Source organism: Stegostoma tigrinum, chromosome 31 (genome assembly GCF_030684315.1).
Source record: "Stegostoma tigrinum isolate sSteTig4 chromosome 31, sSteTig4.hap1, whole genome shotgun sequence".
Classification (NCBI taxonomy): Eukaryota; Metazoa; Chordata; class Chondrichthyes; order Orectolobiformes; family Stegostomatidae; genus Stegostoma; species Stegostoma tigrinum.
This window is the reverse complement of record NC_081384.1, coordinates 3,923,145-3,946,310: the sequence shown is the minus strand read 5'-3', so window position 1 is coordinate 3,946,310 and position 23,166 is coordinate 3,923,145. Positions and strand designations below refer to the sequence as shown.

Below are 23,166 nucleotides of genomic sequence, written 5' to 3'. Positions count from 1 at the left end.
TCAGGTCCTAGTGTTTCCTACCAGTGGAAACATCTACTCCATGTCCGCTCTGTCCGGACCTCTCAGTATTCTGCCTCAACAGACTCTGGAATTCCACTGTCACACTTGCATAACCTATAGTTTTCTTTTGGTAGCAAATAAAAACATAAAACAGAGATAACAAGGTGGAAAGCTGGATGAACACAGCAGGCCAAGCAGTTTCAAAGGAGCAGGAAGGCTGACGTTTTGGGTCTAGGCCTGAAACATCAGCCTTCCTGCTCCTCTGATGCTGCTTGGCCTGCTGTGTTCATTCAGCTCTACACCTTGTTATCTCAGATTCTCCAGTTTCTGCAGTTCCTACTATCTAAGAACATAAAACTGTTGGATTGTTGTGAAAGGTCAACTGGTTCATTAGTATCACTAGAGGAGGAAGCCTGCCATCGTTACCTGCTCATGCTGAAGTGTGACTTGAGTTATTATGGTTAGCTGTTCTCTAAATTCACGCAGCCTTGGTTTAAAAAAAGCCAACATCATAGCCTCAGGGCAACTAGAGATGGGCTTTGTCTACAACAGCCACATCCAGAGAATGATTTTTTTTACAAAATAAACCTTTTTACTTGCTGTGTCTCTCCCTACATTAAAAACTCACCTCATCGGTGGGGTTTCTGAGTATCTGCTCTAGCTGTTGTTTCTGCACCCTTTAGTGTCTGGTACCTATGGTTACAGATCTTAGCCATGTTGCTACATTACAGATACTGTCTCAGTGCAAGCTGTCATTAATACCCCTTCAGTGGATACCACAATAGAATGCACCTCTTTTGTTAGTTGTCAAAGATGAACACAGTAACATTTGAACAGAATGAAACCAGACTCACAAGGCCTGGAGCACCCCAGATAAACATTTTCAATTCCACATCTTACACCCACTGCGCCCTTCAACCCCTTCCCCCACCGTCTCCAACCTCCCCTGCCAAGCACAGCCATACTTTCTCCTGTCAGAAGCCAAAACATAGAAAAAAACAAAGGGAGAATAAGGGGAAACAGTGTCTGGAAAATTTCTCCCCAACTCCCGCAGGCAATTATACCAGTCCAGGAGATCACATGGACTATGCATATGTAAACCATCAATCCTTCTACATGATGTAATCTCCGCTCTAATTAAGAACAACTCAAGTTCCCTCCTGAAGGCATGCAGAAAACACAGAACTTCACAATCACTGACCCTTCAGCTGCAGCCTTGAGTAGCGGTTGGAATTTGCTGGCATTACATGTGGTAGTTGTTTGAGAACAGTATCTCGTGTGGTTATATCAGCAGTGGTACTTAAACAAGCTACATTAGGTGCATTTTCAGACCTCTGGGATAGTGAAGAAAGCTGAAGGGATGTCATTTGCATAGCAAAGATGTCTATTTAAGACAAAATTGTTTAATATTTATCATATGTGAGCCTTTCTCTCCAAATTTTTGACGACAACCCCTCACCATTACTAGAACAGCCTTATTCCATCTCTGCATCACCCGTCACCTTTGATACTCACTTGAACTTTCCTGTGCTGTGCATCATTTGCTTTGTACACAGCATGGGCCCTTTAAGAGTACCCAGATCATGCATCACTCTTTTTGTGTCCTCTACATATTGAGTCCCTGATTGCATTGTGATACAGATGCACTCAACTTGGAGGGAGCATTGATCTCCCTTGTTGTCTCCATCCACACGCATGTTACCTCCCATTTTAGCTATTCCAATATTGTCCTAAACCATCCTTCACTCTCTATAAATGGGCTCAGCCAAAATTCTGAGATAGTAGGAACTGCCAGTGCTGGAGTCTGAGATATTTGGGGTGACACGGTGGCACAGGGGTTAGCACTGCTGCCTCACTGTGCCAGGGACCTGGGTTTGACTCCAGCCTCGGGTGACTGTCTGTGTGGAGTTTGTACATTCTCCATGTGGGTGTGCTCCAGTTTCCTCCCACAATCCAAAGATGTGCAGGCTAGGTGGATTGGCCGTGCTAAATTGCCCATAGTGTTCAGGGAGTTGTAGATTTTTGGTGGGTTATAGGTGGATGGGTCTGGGTGGGATGCTCTGAGGTTCGGTGTGGGCTTGTTGGGCCGAAGGGCATGTTTCCATACTGTAGGGATTCTGTAACAATGTGTGGAGCTGGAGGAACACAGCAGGCCAGGCAGCATCAGAGGAGCAGGAAAGCTGATTTTTCACATCGGGACCCTTCAGAAATTCTTAAATTCATCCTTTAAAGAAGGGTCTACACCTTAATATCTCAGCCAAAATTTTGCTGTATGTATCCTAACTCATTACCCCTCCCCTTCGGCCACTGACTGTGCTCCCTGGACCCTAGCCCAGCAATGCATCAAACGCTGCACTCACCCCCATGCAAGGTCTTCCTCCCACATCTCTATAACCTCTAGCAACTCTCTAATTCTTGGATATTGCTGTAATCTTCCATTTCCACCTCATAAACATTTCACTCTTACTTAAGCATTCCATGGGAGAGTTGCACTTTCATATTTACGCCTCAAACTGTGTAAACCCATCGGCACCTCTACCACTTTTGGTCAAATTCTGCTTGAGAACCCTCCTACGAAACGCTTAGCACATCCTATTGCTTCAAGGCGCTACATAAATGCAAATTGTCACCTTTTTAAAGATAAGTAACGAAAGATTTCCAATACAGCACGATTTGTCCAAGATTTATGTCCTCGTGTCTGGCAAGTTTTTTTAAAAAAAAGTAATGGTCAACATTTTGTTTTCAAAAGTCAGCCTCACTTTAAAGAGGATAGCTTCTGGGTCTTTTTGAATCTGCCAATTCCGGTTTTATTAATTAGTAATGTGTATTTTGTATTGAAGTCTTTCACACGCACACACATCAAAACACTGACTCAGTCAATGCCACTTTGACAGTTTAATGTATAACGCAGCTTGCTGCAGAGTTCAGTGGGTGTAAAAAAAACTGCAGCTTTTAACCCATTCACCTCTCTCCCCATCTCGTTTTCCGTTAGATAGAGGAAAAAGAGGTTTAACGGGTTTTTCCGCTTGTCAAAGGTTCCGGACAGTGTTGTACCTTGAACTATGGCCATTCCCGAGGAAATCAGGAGACTTTTGGAAGGTAATATTCTAATTTTCAAAAAATTAATTCAACTGTTAAGATCCGCTCCTTTATTGGCACCAGCAATAGAGCGACTGAATGTTTCTACTTTTCGCTGAACTGCTCAGCTCTCACCTTGACAATGGATGGATAACTCGTCCGGTTTTTGGGGGGAGGGGGAAACGTTTTTATTTGTGACTGGAAAGAGGGGAGCACCTCATTTTACAGCCTACATATTACAGCCTACTTACCCTCTGTTCCGCAAACGGAGTGCGTTTTTTTTGGAGAAATTCAACCGTGCTTTATTTTAAGTATTTTTGAGTGCGTTCATGACAAGTTGCAAAGCGGCACTTAAAATGGTGTCATCAGGATCACCGATCAATTACAGTCACAGAGTTGTACAGCACAGAAACAGACCTTTCAGTTCAGCTCGTCCATCCCGATCACATTTCCTAAATTAATCTGTCCCATTTACCAGCATTTGGCTTGTATCCCTCTCAACCCTTCCTATCCTTAGACCCACCCAGATGCCTTACAAATGTTGTAATTGTACCAGCCTCCACCACTTCCTCTGGCAGCTCATTCCGCCCGTGCAACACCCTCTGTGTGAAAAAGTTGCCCCTCAGGTACCTTTTTAAACCCTCTCCCCTTTCACCTTTAAACCTATGCCCTCTAGCTTTGGACTCCCCCACCCTGGGGAAAAGACCTTGGCATTTCATCAGTTTGTTTGGATGTTGTTTCATTGAAGGGTTGGAGGGGGTGGTAGAGATCATTTCAAAGTGGGATCAATGAGGAAATTCTATATTAGCTTTCTTTTTTAAAAGGCTCCATTTCCCAAAGCACTGCCGGACAGACTGAACCGTGTTTGAACAGAATAACTTTGTGCAAGGGGGTGGCATTTAGCCATGAGGCCATGTAGTTGCAGTGGATTCTATCACAAAAAAAGGCTGAACAATTGGTACTGCTTCATTAATAGCGCTGTGAATATTTCAAGGTATTTATGTAATTATCTTCTGAATCTAATTCAACCACCCATTTTCACGTAAGAATTTTAATTAAAACAGCTCGCAGGAATGAACTGCAAGAATTCCACTGCTTTTGGAGCACTTGACAGGCCTGGGTGATGGGGAGGAGGGAATTGATGTGTGATGCAATGATATGGTCCCAAAGCTTTCCCTAGATTTGCGAACAGGAAATTGGATGAACACTGGTAGGCCATAAACATGCAGGGTTATAGGGATTAATGAGGAAAAGGACTGACTGGGTTGCTGAGTGGGGAAACCAGCATAGACCTGATGGGCTGAGATAATAGGAACTACAGATACTGGAGAATCTGAGATAAAATAGTATAGAGCTGGATGAACACAGCAGGCCAGGCAGCATCTTAGGAGCACAAAAGCTGAAATTTCGGGCCTAGACCCTTCATCAGAAAACCTGATGGGCTGAATGGCTAACTTTTATACTGTAACTCTTTCTGACAAGAAAGAACCGCAGTCAGACATGGCACGCACAGTACTGCAAGAATTCTGTCCTACACTCCATTTGTGGTTCATTTCTGATGCAATCACTATGAGTATTCTAGTTTGGTTTACTTTTTGGGTGGTTTTATGTATTTTCATGAATTTCAGAAAGGGATTATCCACAGGATGCTCTTCACATTTGGTGGAATTCCCAGTAAAGCAGTCTCAAACTAGGTCCTATGGGCAAATGAAGCAGATCAATCACTGGACAACTGTATCTTTAAAAGAAATGAATCCTGAAAGTTGGAAGCATGCAGAAATCAGTTACAGTGGAAGAAAAATGCTCTAATCTTTTAAGAGCAAGCCGTGTCCTGAATTGATCTGAAACATCAGCTTTATGTCCTTAATCAGATCGAAGTAGTTTGCTGCTTATACTTGAGGGAATTCACTAGGCATTATTCTGCAGCTGTAGAGACAAATTTGGAGAATTTGCACGTGCTCAGGTCAGTCTTCGTTCCACACAGCTGATGCTGACTACATAGAAAGCAAATTCAACTCTATGAGCCTGTGCTGGCATTCATTTCAATTGTGTTCTGATCTGTATCTGAACTCCATTTACCTGACTTCATTCTGTCACGATTAAACCTAATCAACTTAACACTTACAATCGATTGTAGCCTCAACTGTCTTTTTTGAGGGAGAGTACCGGATTTCTACTGTTTATGTGCTTCTTAATGTCACCAACCTTTTTTGAGGTGATGTCCCCTTGTTCTTGGCTCTCAAGAATAGCTACTCTGTTCTCTCTTTTAATACCGCAATTGCAAGACGGGAAACAAGCCAAGTCTTTGCATTATGTTCTGAAGTGAGCTTTGATCCCAATATCATTTTGGCTGAACCTGTATACTTCCTCCAAGTTCATTATATCCTGCCTGACATATAGTATCTGCAACAATGTGCAGATACTTCCGATGGGGTTTAATTATCGCAGTGTTTTTTCATATGACAGCCAACATTTTGCACGGTGGCCGCTAAATTTTGTAGAATGCAATTTGCAGATTGGATGATGTTTGTAAATTTCTAGTTTGGTGGGGGAGGAGCAGGGTACAAGAGGGAGGGTAGAAGTTTTACTAGTTTTATTGTGATATGCGGAAGTCAGATGACACTTGCTACATTCCTCATTCCAAGATGAGTGAGACAAGGTTCCACGAAATTTGGGAGTCCAATGAATACAGAAATTAAAGTTTGGTGTGTTGCCTAAAGCTACTGGGAACAGGTCATTTTCACATTTACTGTAATGTGGCAGTTTGGAGCTCCCACTTTTGTGGGCAGCTTTAGCTGTTGATTCCAAAATCCTTATTTAACAAGGGTGCTACAACAGAGGCGATGACTGTAATAGAGATGGAGATGGGGATGCTTCTGCGTGTGACTAACGTAGAAGTGTAAGAGAAACTTCAAACCAACTGGACTGTGATCTCTCATGACTATGAAGGTAATAAGGACCTGATGATCCATGCTGGACAGCAAGCTACTCCTTTGGATCATGTCCCAAACTGCAGCTGTGTTTTGTTATTCCCTTTTGAAGAATATGCAAGGACAGGAGTTAAGCAGCTAGTTTCAACTGTACTGGAGTGGACTAGCAGGATTGAATGTTCTCGCATTTCTGCTTGGGTTTGAACATTGGCATGCTATGAAGGCAACGAATACAAGACTGAACCCAAATGTACCTAATGTTACTGATGAGGTTTTCTCTTTGTCTGTTGCAAACTAGCTTTTTGAAAAAAAAGGATCTGGGTAAAGGAACAGCCATCAGCTTACAAAAGCAAAAACAGTCTCGAAATGTTCAACTACCAAGGTTAGCATTAACAGTAACCTCCACAGTAACAGTCACAGCATTCAAGTAGCTGCTCTGCATGAACAATTTACACTGATCCTTATTTCAAAAAAAAATTTTGACTCACCTGTTTATTTCTAACCTGTATATGATGGACTACTAATTCTTATTGTGTTCTGTATTTAATAGATTCAGACTTGTTATTACATAGAGCAGTACAGCACAGGAACTGGCCCTTCGGCCCATGCTGTTGTGCTGAACATGATGCCGAATTAAACTAAGCCCTTCCACCCGTCCTTGGTCTATATCCCTCCATTCCTTGCGTATTCATGTGCCTCAAACATCCCTATCATTATCTGCCAACACCACCACCCCTGGCAGCAGGTTCCAGACTCCTACTATGCTCAGACTTAAAAAGAAACTTGCTGCTCACATCTTCTTTGAGCTTTCCCCCACTCACCTTAAATGCACACCCCCTAGTACTATTAGCTGAAGAAGGCTTGGTTAAACTGGTTAAAACACAAGGGATCTGGGGAAAATAAACCCACAAGGGGAGGAATCCTTTGTAAGTTAATCTTGTTGCAACCAACTAAGAGTATAGTGGAATAATGAAGGGGAGCCAGTTCATCTCTCTTTATCCCAGCACTTAGCACTTTGGGATACCCCATCTGGAGCTGTAACAAATTGCGAATCCCACATAGGATCTAATCATAACTGAGCAGAAAGCTGGTGGTGACGATGGTGGGCTGTGTGGAATAACTCGCTTTGTTTAATTCTGGAATTGAAAATCATTACGACATGTTGGCTTGAATGCATCCTGGGAATTGAAGTCCATCAGTGCAGCATACTGAATTAAAGATGTCATATGAGTCCATTGTTTGGTCAAGCATCATCACTGAGACGGAATCCAAGGCCCAAGCAAACCTCACCAACTAAACATGTCTCAAAGTATACATTAGAAAAGTTGCTACAGTTGTAATGTAGGAAATGGTGGCCAGTCTGTTGTCAGCACGTTCCTGCAAATTGCACATTTTCAGGACAAATGTATTTATCAAGTATCACCATGTTATGAAATTAGTTTTATTACTGACTTGTGATAGGTGAAGAAAAGCTTCATTTGATTGTGCTCCATTCTTGCTTCAGTGGCAGGTATTTACTTCTGGATCTGACAGGTTTTTCAGTAATACTGCTGCAAATTTCTGCTGAAAGTTTCAACTAAATAGACAAATGTGTCACGGAAATGTGTTTTTCAATGACTGGGCTGACTTGTGGTGGTGGGGACTGTGTTGCTGGGAAATATATACTGTGAATGTTTGAAGTGCTTGTGGTAATTTGGAGCGATTTCTTTGTGACAGGAAGCTTCACTAACAGTACAAAATATAGTATCGGTGTGCTGCCTCTCGATCTGCAAGAGCAAAAGACATTTCCAGCTTGCTGTAGCAGCCGCCTGTGCAAGCTGGTGTGCGTTCCATGGCTACTTTTTAATGGCGCTACCTAACTGCACAAATCAATGCAGAGTCCACAACACCGACATTTGAGAAAATGTCATTGATCAAATCTTTCAGACCAAGTTGCTTTATAGACTTGTCTCTTTGTTCAGTTATAAATAAAGAAAACAATGTGACACTTCCTTTTTGCACACGTTCTCATTTAATTATGTGCACGTGTGTTAATGCTGTTTTATAGGTTAGGGATTTTTCCAACATTTCTCCCTTGAACAACTTCAAGACAGATGATCACTTTTTTTTGTGGAACTTGCTGTGTTTCTTAGGGTTTGTACTTATTAAACCTGCATGCTGTTTTGAAAGTTGCTATGTGAATGCAATTTTGTTATTGCTACTGTAGGCTTAACTGCAGAGGAGCAGGAAGTCTTGAGGTATCCTGGTCCTTGATCTGAATGTACTGGCTGGTGTTGCTTTTATTAATTTCATTATCAGAGCTGTCACCAGATGCCTCATTGCTAAATGCTGAGGGCTTCAAGAAACAAGTTTCAGAGAGTGATGTAAAACAAAATTAGTTCTGAAGAAGGATCACTGGAGTTGAAATGTTAACTCTGTTTCTCTCTTCACAGATGCTTCCAGACCTGCTGAATTTCTCCAGCAGTGATAATGGGAACTGCAGATGCTGGAGAATCCAAGATAATAAAATGTGAGGCTGGATGAACACAGCAGGCCCAGCAGCATCTCAGGAGCACAAAAGCTGACGTTTCGGGCCTAGACCCTTCATCAGAGGGTCTAGGCCCGAAACGTCAGCTTTTGTGCTCCTGAGATGCTGCTGGGCCTGCTGTGTTCATCCAGCCTCACATTTTATTATCTTGAATTTCTCCAGCAGTTTTGTTTACATTTTTCTTTCAGAAAATGATGCTTACTCTGCTGATCTGCTGATGGTTTGAAGTCTGTAGAAATTCAAATTTGGCTCCACAGCACTTCTTATAATCTCTGGACATCCTGAACTGTTTTTATGGCCCATAAACATCTCAACAGTGACTGTTCTTGCAAAAATATAACAACGGATCTGTGCACAGCAAGTTTCCACAAACAGTAATCACCAGGTCAGAAGTCAGGCAACACCAAGTTACAGTCCAACAGGTTTATTTGAAATCACAAACTTTCAGAGCACTGTTATCATCTCACGAAGGAGCAGTGCTATGAAAGTTTGTGATTTCAAATAAAACTGTTGGACTATAACCTGGTGTCGTCTCACTTCTGACCTTGTCCACAGCAGTCCAACACTGGCAGCGGCACCACCACATCATAGTAATCACCAGATAATCTGTGGTTCAGGACTAAATATTGGCCAGGAGAAGTCCCCTGCTTTTGATTATTGTATTGGGACTTACTGTCTCTACCTAAAGCAGAAGGAACTTCAATTTAATCTATTGTCTGACAATACCAACTAAGTAACATTCCCTTGGTGCTACAGTGAAGTGTCAGCTTAATCTTTTGTGCTCCACCTAAATGATATTTCAATGCAACTTCTCTGACTTGAATCATGTACATTTTACAGTTAGTACAATCTACCTATTACAGTATCGCATTATGTTACTGTTGCAATTCTCCCTACTAGAACTTTCTTCCTGCTCTTTTCCTGTTGAATTTAATTAACCTAGAATAACCTTTTTCACAAGGTTTTCTCAGTCACCGTACCCAGTTTTATATGATCAACTTCTAAGACAGAACATGGTTCTAATGTACAAGTTGGGACTTCTGAACAAATTTAAACTTCTAGACTATTTGAATTAACCACCCCTTGGACGTGGGGCAAAATAAGCTCCAAAACATATGTTAACATTTTAATTAGTTTAAAGTCACATTTTTACCTGTATTTGACAGATGTAGGCTGTCTCATTAGTTCCTCCCCCCTCCCCACTGCTTCCAAGGCGGTTGTGCAAGAGTCCTTTAAATTTCCATGAATAAGCAAAGTACTGTGGATGCTGGAAATCTGAACCAACCCCACAAAATGCTGTGGGGTCTCAGCAGGTCTGGCAGCATCTGAGGAGAGAGAAGGCAGAGTGGATGTTTTCGAACCGAAGAATAGCCATCCAGACCTCAAAATGTTAACACTTTCTTTCTCCAAGATGCTGCCTGACCTACAGAGCTTCTTCAATATTTTGTGTTTGTTACTTTAAACTCAGGGGTGGAACCATGGCTCAGTGATTAGCGCCATTACCTAAGTGTCAGGGACCTGAGTTCAATTCCACCCACGGGTGAATGTCTGAGTGGAGTTTACATGTTCTCCCTGTGCCTGTGTGGATTTCCTGCAGATGCTCTGGTTTCCTCAGATAGTGCAAAGATGTGTGCAGATTAGGTAGACTGGAACTAAATTGCTCATAGTGTTCAGGGGTACATCTGTCATTTTCTGAAGAAGGGTCCCGACCCAAAACGTCAAGCTTTCCTGCTCCTCTGATGCTGCTTGGCCTGCTGTGTTCATACAGCTTCACACTGTGTTATCTCATAGAGTTCAGGGATGTGTAGGCTAGATGGATTAAACATGGAAATGAAGGGTTACAGGGGTAGGGTAGGTGGGGGGGTGAATCTGGGGGGATGCTCTTTGGAGGGTTGGTGTAGACTCGATGGGCCAAATGGCCTACTTCCGCGTTGTAGCAGTTCTAGGATTCTACTAATTGTGTCAGGGACTTGCAACTACGAAAATAGTGCTGAAGAAACTCTGCAGTTCTGGCAGGATCTGTGGAGGGAGAGAGAGAGAGATTAGAAATTGACATAGAATCAGGCCTGAATTTCTTCAGCACTTTTATTTTTTATCTTGAGTTTTACAGTATCTATGGTACTTTGCTTTTGTCTTGCATTTACACAGTTCCTTTTCATGACTGCTGGAGTGTGGGTAACATTATTTTGAAATGGCCAATGAGGTACTAAAGTGTAGTCCCTGTGCAAAATGGTACATCTTCCTTGCCTTTGAAGCATCAACCCAGCTTTCAAAAAACCCTCTGCCCAATAGTAACCTGCACCATCCCCCCACCCACTGAAAACTATGAGGAAATGGGTTCCGATTGGTCTTTACATTCCTTGTCTAACCAAAGCTCCTCTGCTGTGTTGGCTGGAATCATAGTTGTACGTTCCTCATCCGTGTTTAAAAATGGAATCCTCACCTGCTTTATCCCATTGAATTGACCTCTAGACCTGGATTTCAAGGCAAAAGGCCAGCATTTCAACCAATATGCTGGTCTCTTTTTTTAATGCTTCATGAAACTCTGAAACTCGGCAATCTCTCAAATTAATTTACAAAGAAATTCTGTGCCTGCATAAATATTTATTTGTGCAAATTTCAACCTAAAAATAAAACTGATCTACTAGTCTTTATACTGGAACCATTTAGTCATTCTTCCATAACTTGGTCCAAAAAATACATGAGTAGAAACACTTTTAAAAATTTGTATACATGGGAGAATTTTCTCAAGTGGATTGACTGTGCTTAGTGAAGTGAACATTAAGTACTTGGCAAGTATACCGGGATGTAAATGTTTAAATGTGCTTGGGTAACAAATTTTTTTTTTGCTTTCCCCGCCGAAATGAATGGCAAGGGATTTAGCCACCTGGTAATGTGCAGCAGGAGTCCATGGGAAGGGGCTTGTGCCCACTGGGATTCTGCACAATAGTGAATGGAAAAGTCAGCAGGGATTCTGTATAAGGGGAATCAAGGAGAAAACCAAGAGGAAAAATTAAATGCTGAATGCTGTCTTCACAATTTGTCTCTCCTCTGTGGTATTTTGACCCTTCACCTTTCGCTGGAGCATAGTAATTTTCCATTTTTGAAATAAATGTATTTAGCAGTATGTTACTGTTGTGACTTTTTATTACATAATTTAATGTCTGGGTTCATTTTCACACTGAATCTTGCTAATGATTTATTGTATAAATATATATTGTGAGGCCAAGAAAAGTTGGTTGGATCAAGAGATTTAGTCCCTTATTTATTTCTTGGTGTTATTGAACATTCTTATGATCGCTTCCTGTGAGGGAGGAAGGAATGGCCAGAATTCATTCCTGATGCAATGCCTTCTGCTGAGATGGCTGCACATCGAAGGACAGAATTGCCAACAAATAACCAAATTCCCATTGTGTACCCTTGGATATAACGTTTAGCACTTGGGTAAATTGTGCAAGTCACAACTACGCTGGATATGAGAGAGAGGCCACATCTCCTTTCTCCTTTGGGAAAAGAGAGCTTTTTCTTCATTCCAATTATTCACTGATTTCCTTATTTGTCATTTCCTTTCTTTTTTAAGAAAAGGTATCAATTAAAGCTAACAAATCTACACTATTTTTAAATCAAACTGGATCATCAGTGCTTCCTTGGCTAAGGGAACTGCCATCCTTCATCTGGTCTGGACAACCTTTCCTTGAGTAATGTGGTTGCCTTTCTTTTCTGCTGTGTGAAATAGCCTGGTTATTGTTTGGCTGAAGACTTAAACTTGCCATCATCTCGGGAATTAATGAGCTATAAATACGAACTTTCTTTCATTGATATAACCATCCCCCACAAAAGTGACTGCTGCTCCATACTAGAGATTATTGGAAGGTGATAGCGTCTATACATCATTTCTCATCAGTTGCAGATGTATATTTTCTCTGTATCTGTCATGCTGTGGGATCTAGATTTTGATTCTGGCATGTTTAATAGTTTTGAAATCACTTCATTAGTCTCAAATTCTTCATGATGCATGGTGATGTATGACAACCAATCCTATACTGTGTTTGTGTATGCAAGCCAGGGTCTTAAAGGGCTTTCTGAGCCTACATACCTACTTGGAGAAGAGCACTTTTTATTAAACTATTCTAATGACAGTTTGGATTAATTCAACAGATTATCTGGTAACCTAGGTACTTGTGTCCTTCTGGTGTTGTCTCTTCTGAAGTTATTATTTCATTATTTCATTTGACTGGCACTGTTTGCTCTTCGCTCATTTTTAAAATTCATTTGTGGGATATGGGCATTGCTGGCTGACCAACATTTATTGCCCGTCCCTAGTTGCCCTTGAGAAGGTGGGGGTGAGCTGCTTTCTTGAACCACTGCAGTCCTCCGCTGTGGGTTGAGCCGCAATGCCATTAGGGAGAGAATTTCTGGATTGCAACCGTGAAGGAATGGTGATAATTCTCTAAGTCAGGATGGTGAGTGGTTTGGAGGGGAACTTGAAGATGTTTTTTCATCTTCAGGTGCTGTCTAAGGGCCTTTGGTGAATTTTGAAGTGCAACTTGTAGATAGTGCACACTGCTGCTACTGTCGGTGGGGGAGGGAGTGGATGTTTGTGGATGTGGTGCCAATCAAGTGAACTGCTGTGTCCTGGATGGTGTCAAGCTTTTTGAGTGTTGTTGGGGCTGCACCCATCCAAGCAAGTGAGGAGTATTCCATCACACTCCTGCCTTGTGCCTTGTAAATGGTGGACAGGCTTTGGGGAGTCATGGAGGAGAGTTACTCATCACAGTATTCCCAGCTTCTGACCTGCTCTTTTAGCCACTGTGTTTACGTGGTGAGTCCAGTTGAGTTTCTGGTCAATGATAAATCCCAGGATGTTGACGGGGGGTTCCAGTGATGGTAATGCCGTTGAATGTAAAAGGGTGGTTGTTAGATTGTCTCTTATTGGTGATGGTTATAGATTGGCATTTGTGTGGCGTGAATCTTACTTGCTTCTTGTCAGCCCAAGCCTGGATATTGTTCAGACCTTGTTGCATTTGGACATGGACTGCTTCAGTATCTGAGGAGTCATGCATGGTACTGAATATTGTGTAATCATTGGTGAGTATCCCCACTTCTGATGTTATGATGGAGGGAATGTCATTAATGAAGTGGCTGAAGATGGTTGGGCCTAGGATGCTACCCTGAGGAACTCCTGCAGAGATGCCCTGGAGTTGAGATGATTGACTTCCAACAACCACAACCATCTTCCTATGTGTCAGGTATGACTCCAACCACCGGAGCGTTTGAATCCGATATGAATTGATTCCAGTTTTGCCAGGCCTCCTTGATGCTACACTCAGTCGAATGCAGCCTTGGTGTCAGGGGCTGTCACCCTCACCTCACTTCTGAAATTCTGCTCTTTTGTCCATGTTTGAACTAAGGCTGTAATGAGGTCGGGATCTGAGTGGCCCTGGCGGAACCCAAACTGGGCATCATTGAGCAGGTTATTGCTGAGCAGGTGCTACTTGATAGCACTGTTACTGACAGCTTCCATCACGGTACTGACAATCAAGAGGAGACTGATGGGGCAGTAATTGGCCAGGTTGGATTTGACCTGCTTTTTATGTACAGGAAATACCTGGGCAATTTTCCATGTTGTCGGGTGGATGCCAGTGTTGTAACTGTACTGGAACAGCTTGGCTAGGGGAGCAGCAAGTTCTGGAGCACAAGCCTTCAGTATATTGCCGGAATGATATCAGGGCCCATAGTCTTTGCAGTATTCAGTGCTGTCACCTGTTTCTTGATATCACATGGCGTGAATCGAATTGACTGAAGAATAACATCTGTAATGCTGGAGACCGTTGGAGGAGGCCAACTTGGCACTTCTGGCTGAAGATTGCTGTGAAAGCTTCAATCTTACCTTTTGCACTAATGTGCTGGACACTTTGATCATTGAGGACAGGGATTTTTGTGGAGCCTCCTTTTCTGGTGAGTTGTTTGATCATCCAACACCATTCACAACCGGATGTGGTAGGACTGCAGAGCTTAGATCTGATCCATTGGTTGTGGGATTGCTTAGCTCTGTCTATCACTTGCTGCTTATGCTGTTCGGCAAGTAGTCCTGTTTGGGACCTTTACCAGGTTGATACCTCGCCTTCAGGTGTACCTGGTGCTGCTTCTGGCATGCCCTCCTGCACTCTCCATTGAACCGGGGTCGATCCCCTGGCTTGAGGGTAATGGTTGAGTGAGGAATATGCTGGGCCATGAGGTTACAGATTGTGCTGGTGTACAATTCTGCTGCTGTTCCACAGTGCCTCCTGGATGCCCAATTAGATCTGTTCAAATTCTGTCTCATTTATTACAAAGATGGAGGGTATTCTGAATGTGAAGAAGGGAAATTATCTGCGTAAGAAGTGTGCAGTAGTCACCCTTCCCGATTCTGTCGTGGACAGATGCATCTGCGGCTGGCAGGTTGGTAACAATGAGGTCAAGTATGTTTTTCTCTCTTGTTGGTTCCCTCACCACCTGCAGCAGACCCCAGTCTAGCAGCTCTGTCCTTTAGGACCCGACCAGCTTGACCATTCATACTGCTGCTGAGCCACTCTTAGTGATGGACATTGAAATCCCCCACCCAGAGTACATTTTGTGCCCTTGCCATCCTCAGTGCTTTCTCCAAGTATTGTTCAACAGGGAGCAGTACTGGTTCATCAGCTGAGGGAGCACAGTATGTGGTGATCAGCAGGAGGTTTCCTTGCCTGTGTTTAACCTGAAACCGTGAGACTTCATGGGGTCCGGAGTCAATATTGAGGATTCCCAGAGAAACTCCCTCCTGACTGTATCCCACTGTGCCACCACCGCTGCCAGGTCTGTCCTGCCAGTGGGACAGAACATATCCAGGGATGGTGACAGGGGTGTCTGGGACTAGTGAGGTATGTTTCCGTGAGTATGACTATGTAAGGCAGTTGCTTGAATAGTCTGTGAGACATGTTATGGACCAGGCCAGAACCTGCTCAAAATATTTTGAAAAGGTAGCCTAGACCGTAATTTTTTTTAATTTTACAGGTAGATGTGAAGTGAGTGTTCCAGGTGAGATGCATGTGGTCGAGCCACTCAGCTTTAAACAAAACACAATTTATTTAAACACTACAGTTGAAATGTGAACAAAAGGAAACAAAATTTAGAATCACTTACCAATTGGAAAACTTAACTGACCTAAGACAACAACTTAAGTAATTAGAGATAACAAGGTGTGGAGCTGGATGAACACAGCAGGCCAAGCAGCATCAGAGGAGCAGGAAGGCTGACATTTCAGGCCTGGACCCTTCTTCAGGAAAAAATGATATTTTCCTGAAGAAGGGTCCAGACCTGAAACGTCGGCTTTCCTGCTCCTCTGATGCTGCTTGGCCTGCTGTGTTCATCCAGCTCTACACCTTATCTCAGATTTTCCAGCATCAGCAGTTCCCACTATCTCTGAATTGAACTTAAGTAATTGACTGTTCCAATATAGTAATATCTCATAAACACCCCCCTCGGGAGAAAGATAAATTCAGACAGATTCTTAAAGTCAGGAGGGAATAACATCCAGAGAAATTTCAGAGAGAGTCAATTGGGAATCCTTTACTGAATCGTGCAGCCCTTCTGAGCTACATCTTGTGATTGCTGCAGCTTACAAAAACCCTGAACGGGGAGAACTGGACACTCTCTATCCGTTGTTAAACTACTTTAGCTTTCAAGCTCTGTGGACTCTTTGTCACCTCTGCACTTGTAACTTCTCTTCATAAAAGCCCAGGACAAAATAACCATTTTACAGTGACATCACTGTCACACCTCCCCCCTTTAAAAAAACTGAGCCATCAATGCACAAAGATGGCTTCATTTTTACAACCCTTAGCCTTACTCTATTAGTACTGTACAGTACTGTATTGACTCTAAGCATGTACACATTCACTAGTACCTTCTATTTTAGTCCATTTAATCCTGCCAAATGCCTCCATCTTTCTTCATTCAAGTTGCGACAATGTGTCAGCTATTACATTTTCTTGTCCTGCCATGTGTATAATTTTAAAATTGAATGACTGCAATAATAAGCTCCATCTCAACAGTCTGGAATTTTGTCCTTAAATTTCTCCAAAACCTTTAATGGGTTATGATCAGTGTATACGATTGTCTTAGACGCATTCCAGACAATATAAATGTTGAAATGTTGAAACTCCTACACTAAGCTCAAGGGCTCCTTCTCAATCATCGAATATTTCTGTTGATGAATCTTCAGTTTCCAGGAAAAATAATCCTTAGGTCTTTCTATCCTCTTGTTATCTTATAAGAGTACAGCACAGACCCCCAGATCACTCGCATCGATAGCCCCCTTGAATGGCTTTATTAGGTGTGACTAACACTGGGACCATGGTTAACATAGCTCTCAGGCTATCAAATTCCTTCTGACAGCCTGCTGTCCACTGAAACTTTCAACACTTCTTCAATAAGTCAGTCAGTGGAGCAACTACAATGTTAAAAATCAGTATGAATTTCCATTGAAACCTACTCAATCCCAGGAATCATAGTACTGCTGTCTTCATCAATGGTTTGGGACACTCCACAAAAACCTTTATTTTTACATCCCATGGGGCCATCTGTGCATGCCCGATAACATGGCCCAGGAACGTGGCTTGGGCTTTAGCGAATTCACTCTTAGCCAGGATCATTCCCAAGCCTGCCTCTTGAAGCCAAATGAATAATTCTGATAAATGCTGCAGATGTTCCTTCCATGTGTGACTGAAAATCACCAGGTCATTATGGTTGGTTGGCTCGCTGCGCTCGTTCGTTGTTGTTCCACAGACATTTCATTACCCTGCTGGGTAATATCATCAGCGCAGCCTCCGATGAAGTGTCGTTGTATCTTCCCGCCTGTTATTTAAACTCTGGTGTCCATTGAACTGGATTACTTCCAGTTTCCCTTTGCAATGGAATGTATATGGGGTCTAGCTCTATGTGTTGATTGATGGCCTTCTTAGTGGAGTATCAGGCTTCTAGGAATTCCCGTGCTTGTCTCTGCTTTGCCTGTCCCAGGATCCTGGTGTTGTCCCAATCGAATTGGTGCTTTTCCTTATCCATGTGGATGGAGATGAATGAGTGTTAGCCGTGTCTTTTTGTTACCAATTGATGTTTATGTACCTTTGTGGTTAATTTCCTTCCTGTTGTCCAGCATAGTGTTTACTGCAGTCTTTGCAGGGAATCCTGCATATGACAGTGGTCCTGTCCATAGTGGGTAATAGGTCTTTAGTCCAGGTGAGCAGTTGGCAAAGGGTTGATGTAGTTTGTGTGCTACTCTGATGCCCAGTGGTCATAGGAGTCTTGTGATCAGTTCAGATGTGTTCCTGATGTAAGGTAGCGCGATGAGTGCGTCGGGGCGTGCAGTATCTTCTTGGCGTCGTTCATTTAATAGGCATTTTCTGACCTAGATTTTTGGATATACTTTGTCATTAAATACTTAGAGGAGGTATTCTTCTTGTTCTCAGTGTAGTTCTGTGCTGCTGATGTGTGATGTTACCCATTTAAATAACATTCTCATGCAACTTCGTTTGTGTGTGTTAGGGTACTTGATGTTGAAATTCAGTGCTTGGTCAATGTGTGTGGCTTCCCTGTGTACCTTTGTTAGGAATTCCCCATTGGTCCTGTGTTCCACCCTGACATCCCCAAATGGGAGCTATTTGTTCTTCTCCTCTTCTCTGGTGACTCTGATCCCAGTGATGGTGTTATTAATCAATTCGAGGCACCATTGCTATGGGCGAGTTCCAGTCACTGCAACTCACTTTGATTATGTTGTTTTGGAGCGTGCGTTCAATCTCTTTTAGAGTCTGTAGCAACTTTAGAAGGTTAAGTCTATGAGGATGTTGCTTAATTGGAACAGCATTTCCTATATCTACATTATGCATAATCAAATTAGTACTTCCCAGCTTATTCCCACATATCTCCCGATGTGACAGTAATAGGTCTTTCAGGTCAATTCAATTTTTGTCTGGAAGGTAACTCAATAATTTATCCCAATTTTTGAGAACTTACTCATTGTCCAATTTAGTTTGAGGGATGTCCAATTCAGAATTCTATGACCTTGCTTCTTCACTCTGTGTTGTAACCAGTACCACATTCACCTTTTGCATTCTTTCCCTTTCAAAATACCTTTTGTGCATATTCACATGGCACATTCTCTGAGATTTTGTTCTGTCTAGAGTCCTTGCCAAATAATTCACCTCACTCAATCTCCTTACGATTTGATAAAGCCCACTAAACCTTATGTTTTAAAGATCACCTATCATTGGAAGTAGGCCCCAAACCCCACCTCTTCCTCCGGTACATTGATGACTGTATCGGCGCCGCCTCTTGCTCCCCAGAGGAGCTCGAACAGTTCATCCACTTCACCAACACCTTCCACCCCAACCTTCAGTTCACCTGGGCCATCTCCAGCACATCCCTCACCTTCCTGGACCTCTCAGTCTCCATCTCAGGCAACCAGCTTGTAACTGATGTCCATTTCAAGCCCACCGACTCCCACAGCTACCTAGAATACACCTCCTCCCACCCAACATCCTGCAAAAATTCCATCCCCTATTCCCAATTCCTCCGACTCCGCCGCATCTGCTCCCACGATAAGACATTCCACTCCCGCACATCCCAGATGTCCGAGTTCTCCAAGGACCGCAACTTTCCCCCCACAGTGATCGAGAACACCCTTGACCGCGTCTCCCGTATTTCCCGCGACACATCCCTCACACCCCACCCCCCCCACAACCGCCCAAAGAGGATCCCCCTCGTTCTCACACACCACCCTACCAACCTCCGGATACAACGCATCATCCTCCGACACGTCCGCCATTTACAATCCGACCCCACCACCCAAGACATTTTTCCATCCCCACCCCTGTCTGCTTTCCGGAGAGACCACTCTCTCCGTGACTCCCTTGTTCGCTCCACACTGCCCTCCAACCCCACCACACCCAGCACCTTCCCCTGCAACCGTAGGAAATGCTACACTTGCCCCCACACCTCCTCCCTCACCCCTATCCCAGGCCCCAAGAAGACATTCCACATTAAGCAGAGGTTCACCTGCACATCTGCCAATGTGGTATACTGCATCCACTGTACCCGGTGTGGCTTCCTCTACATTGGGGAAACCAAGCGGAGGCTTGGAGACCACATTGCAGAACACCTCCGCTCAGTTTGCAACAAACAACTGCACCTCCCAGTCGCAAACCATTTTCACTCCCCCTCCCATTCTCTAGATGACATGTCCGTCATGGGCCTCCTGCAGTGCCACAATGATGCCACCCGAAGGTTGCAGGAACAGCAACTCATATTCCGCCTGGGAACCCTGCAGCCATATGGTATCAATGTGGACTTCACCAGTTTCAAAATCTCCCCTTCCCCCAACGCATCCCAAAACCAGCCCAGTTCATCCCCTCCCCCCACTGCACCACACAACCAGCCCAGCTCTTCCCCCCCACCTACTGCATCCCAAAACCAGTCCAACCTGTCTCTGCCTCCCTAACCGGTTCTTCCTCTCACCCATCCCTTCCTCCTACCCCAAGCCGCACCCCCATCTACCTACTAACCTCATCCCACCTCCGTGACCTGTCCGTCTTCCCTGGACTGACCTATCCCCTCCCTACCTCCCCACCTATACTCTCTCCACCTATCTTCTTTTCTCTCCATCTTCGGTCCGCCTCCCCCTCTCTCCCTATTTATTCCAGTTCCCTCTCCCCATCCCCCTCACCAGAAAAGGGTCTAGGCCCGAAACATCAGCTTTTGTGCTCCTAAGATGCTGCTTGGCCTGCTGTGTCCATCTAGCTCCACACTTTGTTACCCTAATTCAAATGGACTGAATTTGGCCAGTTCATTTGGTATATCCGTAATTGCAAAAAATAGAAATGCAATTCCTTTATCCCAATTGTCTGGATAGACTTGACTATAAGCCCTTAACATGGTCTTTAAAGTTTGATGCCACTGTTCTAATGCTCCCTGCAATTCTGGATGGTATGTAGTAGATTTGAATTGTTTGAGTCCCAAGTTGTCCATAACTTCCCTGAATAATTTTGATGTAAAACTTGACCTTTGATCTGCTTGTATCTCTGTGGGTCGTCCATATCGAGTGAAAAATTTAAGTAACTCATCTTCAGTCTTTTTAGCTGTGACATTGGACCATATTTGTGGAAATCTAGTGGACACATCCATTATTGTCATCCAATACTGATTCCCATTTTTTTGTTTTCGGGAGGGGTCCTATGCGATCAATTAAGACTCATGTAATAGGTTCCTCACATGCAGAAATGGGTATTAAGGGCTAGTAGGAACTGCCAATGCTGGAGAATCTGAGATAACACGGTGTGAAGCTGAATGAACACAGCAGGCCAAGCAGCATCAGAGGAGCAGGAATGTTTGACGTTTTGGGTCAGGACCCTTCTTCAGAAAAATAAAATCTACGGATATGAAGGGTGTTGGTTTTATTACTGTTTGAGGTTTTCCAATTATTTGACAAACATGTCTGGCAAAATTCAACTTTATGTTCATGCAGCCCAGGCCAGTAAAAATGTTTTATTGTATTTTGGCTTGAGCTTTTCTTACACCTAAATGACACCCTACTGGTAATTCACCTGATACCTGCAACACCACCTTTCTATAACCCTTTGGTGATATAACTTGATGAACGTCTGCTCATTTCTCATCCGCCTGAACATGCGATGGTCTCCCATTTCCTCATCAAGACATCATTTTTAAGATAGTAGCATTCTGGGATTCTTCTTCTGTGCATGCTTTTTCAATATAATGGCTTCAGTTTTTCATCTTTCTGTTATAATTCAGTTTTTCTGAATTTTTTTTCTCTGAATTCAAACTATCCGCTTTGTCCTCCACCTGTTCTTGATTTTTCTCAACCATTTGATCAAACATGGTCTTTAACTCTACTTCACCTTGCTTACCTGTATCCTTCTCATTTCTCCTTCTGTTTCAACTGGTGGCTTTGTTCTATTGTTATCACGCAATCAAGAAAAGTCCCGGGATATACTTCCTATATCTCAGTTGCTTGATTTTGCACTGGCATTTCAACCACAGTAGGCAGCACTTCTACTTGTGATCCAGCTGTATCATTACCAAAGACAAATTGTATTCCTGGAGCTGAGAGTTCCTCCAGTACTCCTACTACCACTTTTCCACCTTCCACGGGGCACTCCAGCGTCACTGTACAGAATGGAACATTTCCGATCTCACCTGAATTCCACGTACTTTTTCTGGTAGAAGTCCTTCTGAATGACATATCTCCTCATCGCTCAATATCAAAGATTGACATGTTACTGTAACTCTTAATACTGTAACTTCTTTACCTGCTGCTCCTGGCCTATGCAAGTAAACCTCACTTTCGCAAATAAATAGTTTAAGAAGACCTGGCACTTCCTTCTCAACTAACCCCTGACCAGGTTGTACATTCTGGTGCAGCTTTTTAGCCTCCACTTTCATAACGTTCACTGGCTTATCCTGTTTTCCCACACCCGTCTTCCCAGTGCTTTTCCTAAACCACCAATGCTGCGACTTCACGAGGCTGAGTTTATTACAGAGAAAACACTTGAGCTTTTTAAGATCTGTTTCCCTTCAAAGGCTTCCTTTTTACCCTGTGGTAAGTTATCTTCATTATCTTTGATAAGATCTATTTCTCCCTTAGCATCTGAAGATTTCTCTTTTCCTCAATTTCTATTCCTCGGACTTTGTTTGATCCTTTCAAGCTCCATGTATGTTTGACTGGGGTCCCTCCTTAGATTCCTGAAGTGTTGTCTGTAGGCTTCTGGCACACGCTCACATCCACTTAAGATGGTTTTCTTCACCTCCTCAAACTGCCCAAATACCTCCTCTGATAGTGATACAATTACCTGATGAGCTCTACTGACCAACTTTGTTTGGGTCAACAAAACCCACATTTGTCACCAACCACGTCATTTGTTTAGCCACTTCCTGAAATGAAATGAAAAAGGCATCTACATCTTTCTGGTCAAATTTAGCCTAACTTCAACCTTCACCTCCATCCTTTTAAGTCGACTTTCCTGTCTAATTGCCAAGTTCTAAAGTTCAATCTTTCTCTCTCATTCTTTCTGCGTTTCTTTTCTCTGTTCCTCCCTTTCTGCTGCTAGAGCCTTCCTCTCCGTTTCTTTTTCCTCAGTTTAACCATAATTCAAACTGTTTCAGTTCCTTTTTCATTCTCAAGGTCCTTCATCTGCAATTGAATTCTAGACATTTCCAGAAGTTCTGATTCCATTTCCAAAAAATTTAAATGTCGAGCTATTGCCGTAATCACCTCTCCTTGGCGGCCCCAACTCCAGCTTGTGTACTAATTCCAACAGTTTTGCCTTGCTCACTTTTTCTAAAGCCCTGACGTCACTTCTTCCACCGCCAGAAAACTCTTTGTGACTGAAAGAGCCATTACTACACAAAAACTTACATCAACCAACTGAATTCAAAGCCCAAAATTAAAGATGCTAACACCCACCATTCATTACCAATTAGCCTAACGACCCCAAATCTAAATTGGAATTATCAAATCATCCTGACAAGAGCCCCAATCTGTTATGGACCAGGCCAGTCCCCCCCTCAAAATATTTTAAGAAGATAACCAAACCCTTAACT

The 23,166-nt window shown here is 43.1% G+C and overlaps 1 protein-coding gene across 2 annotated transcripts in view; it reads left to right on the top strand.

The window, feature by feature from the left end:
* The first annotated feature begins 2,885 nt into the window (after positions 1-2,885).
* Positions 2,886-23,166, top strand: part of skap1 (src kinase associated phosphoprotein 1) — a 389,377-nt gene continuing 369,096 nt past the window's right edge. Inside the window, exon 1 of one of the 2 annotated variants that reach the window (XM_048560760.2) lies at positions 2,886-3,099. In XM_048560760.2, coding sequence (XP_048416717.2) covers positions 3,063-3,099 — 37 coding nt within the window. In that variant the 5' untranslated portion in view covers positions 2,886-3,062. Of the gene's footprint in view, positions 3,100-6,304; positions 6,391-23,166 lie in introns of those variants that run through there. The other variant, XM_059638690.1, reaches the window with a different exon arrangement.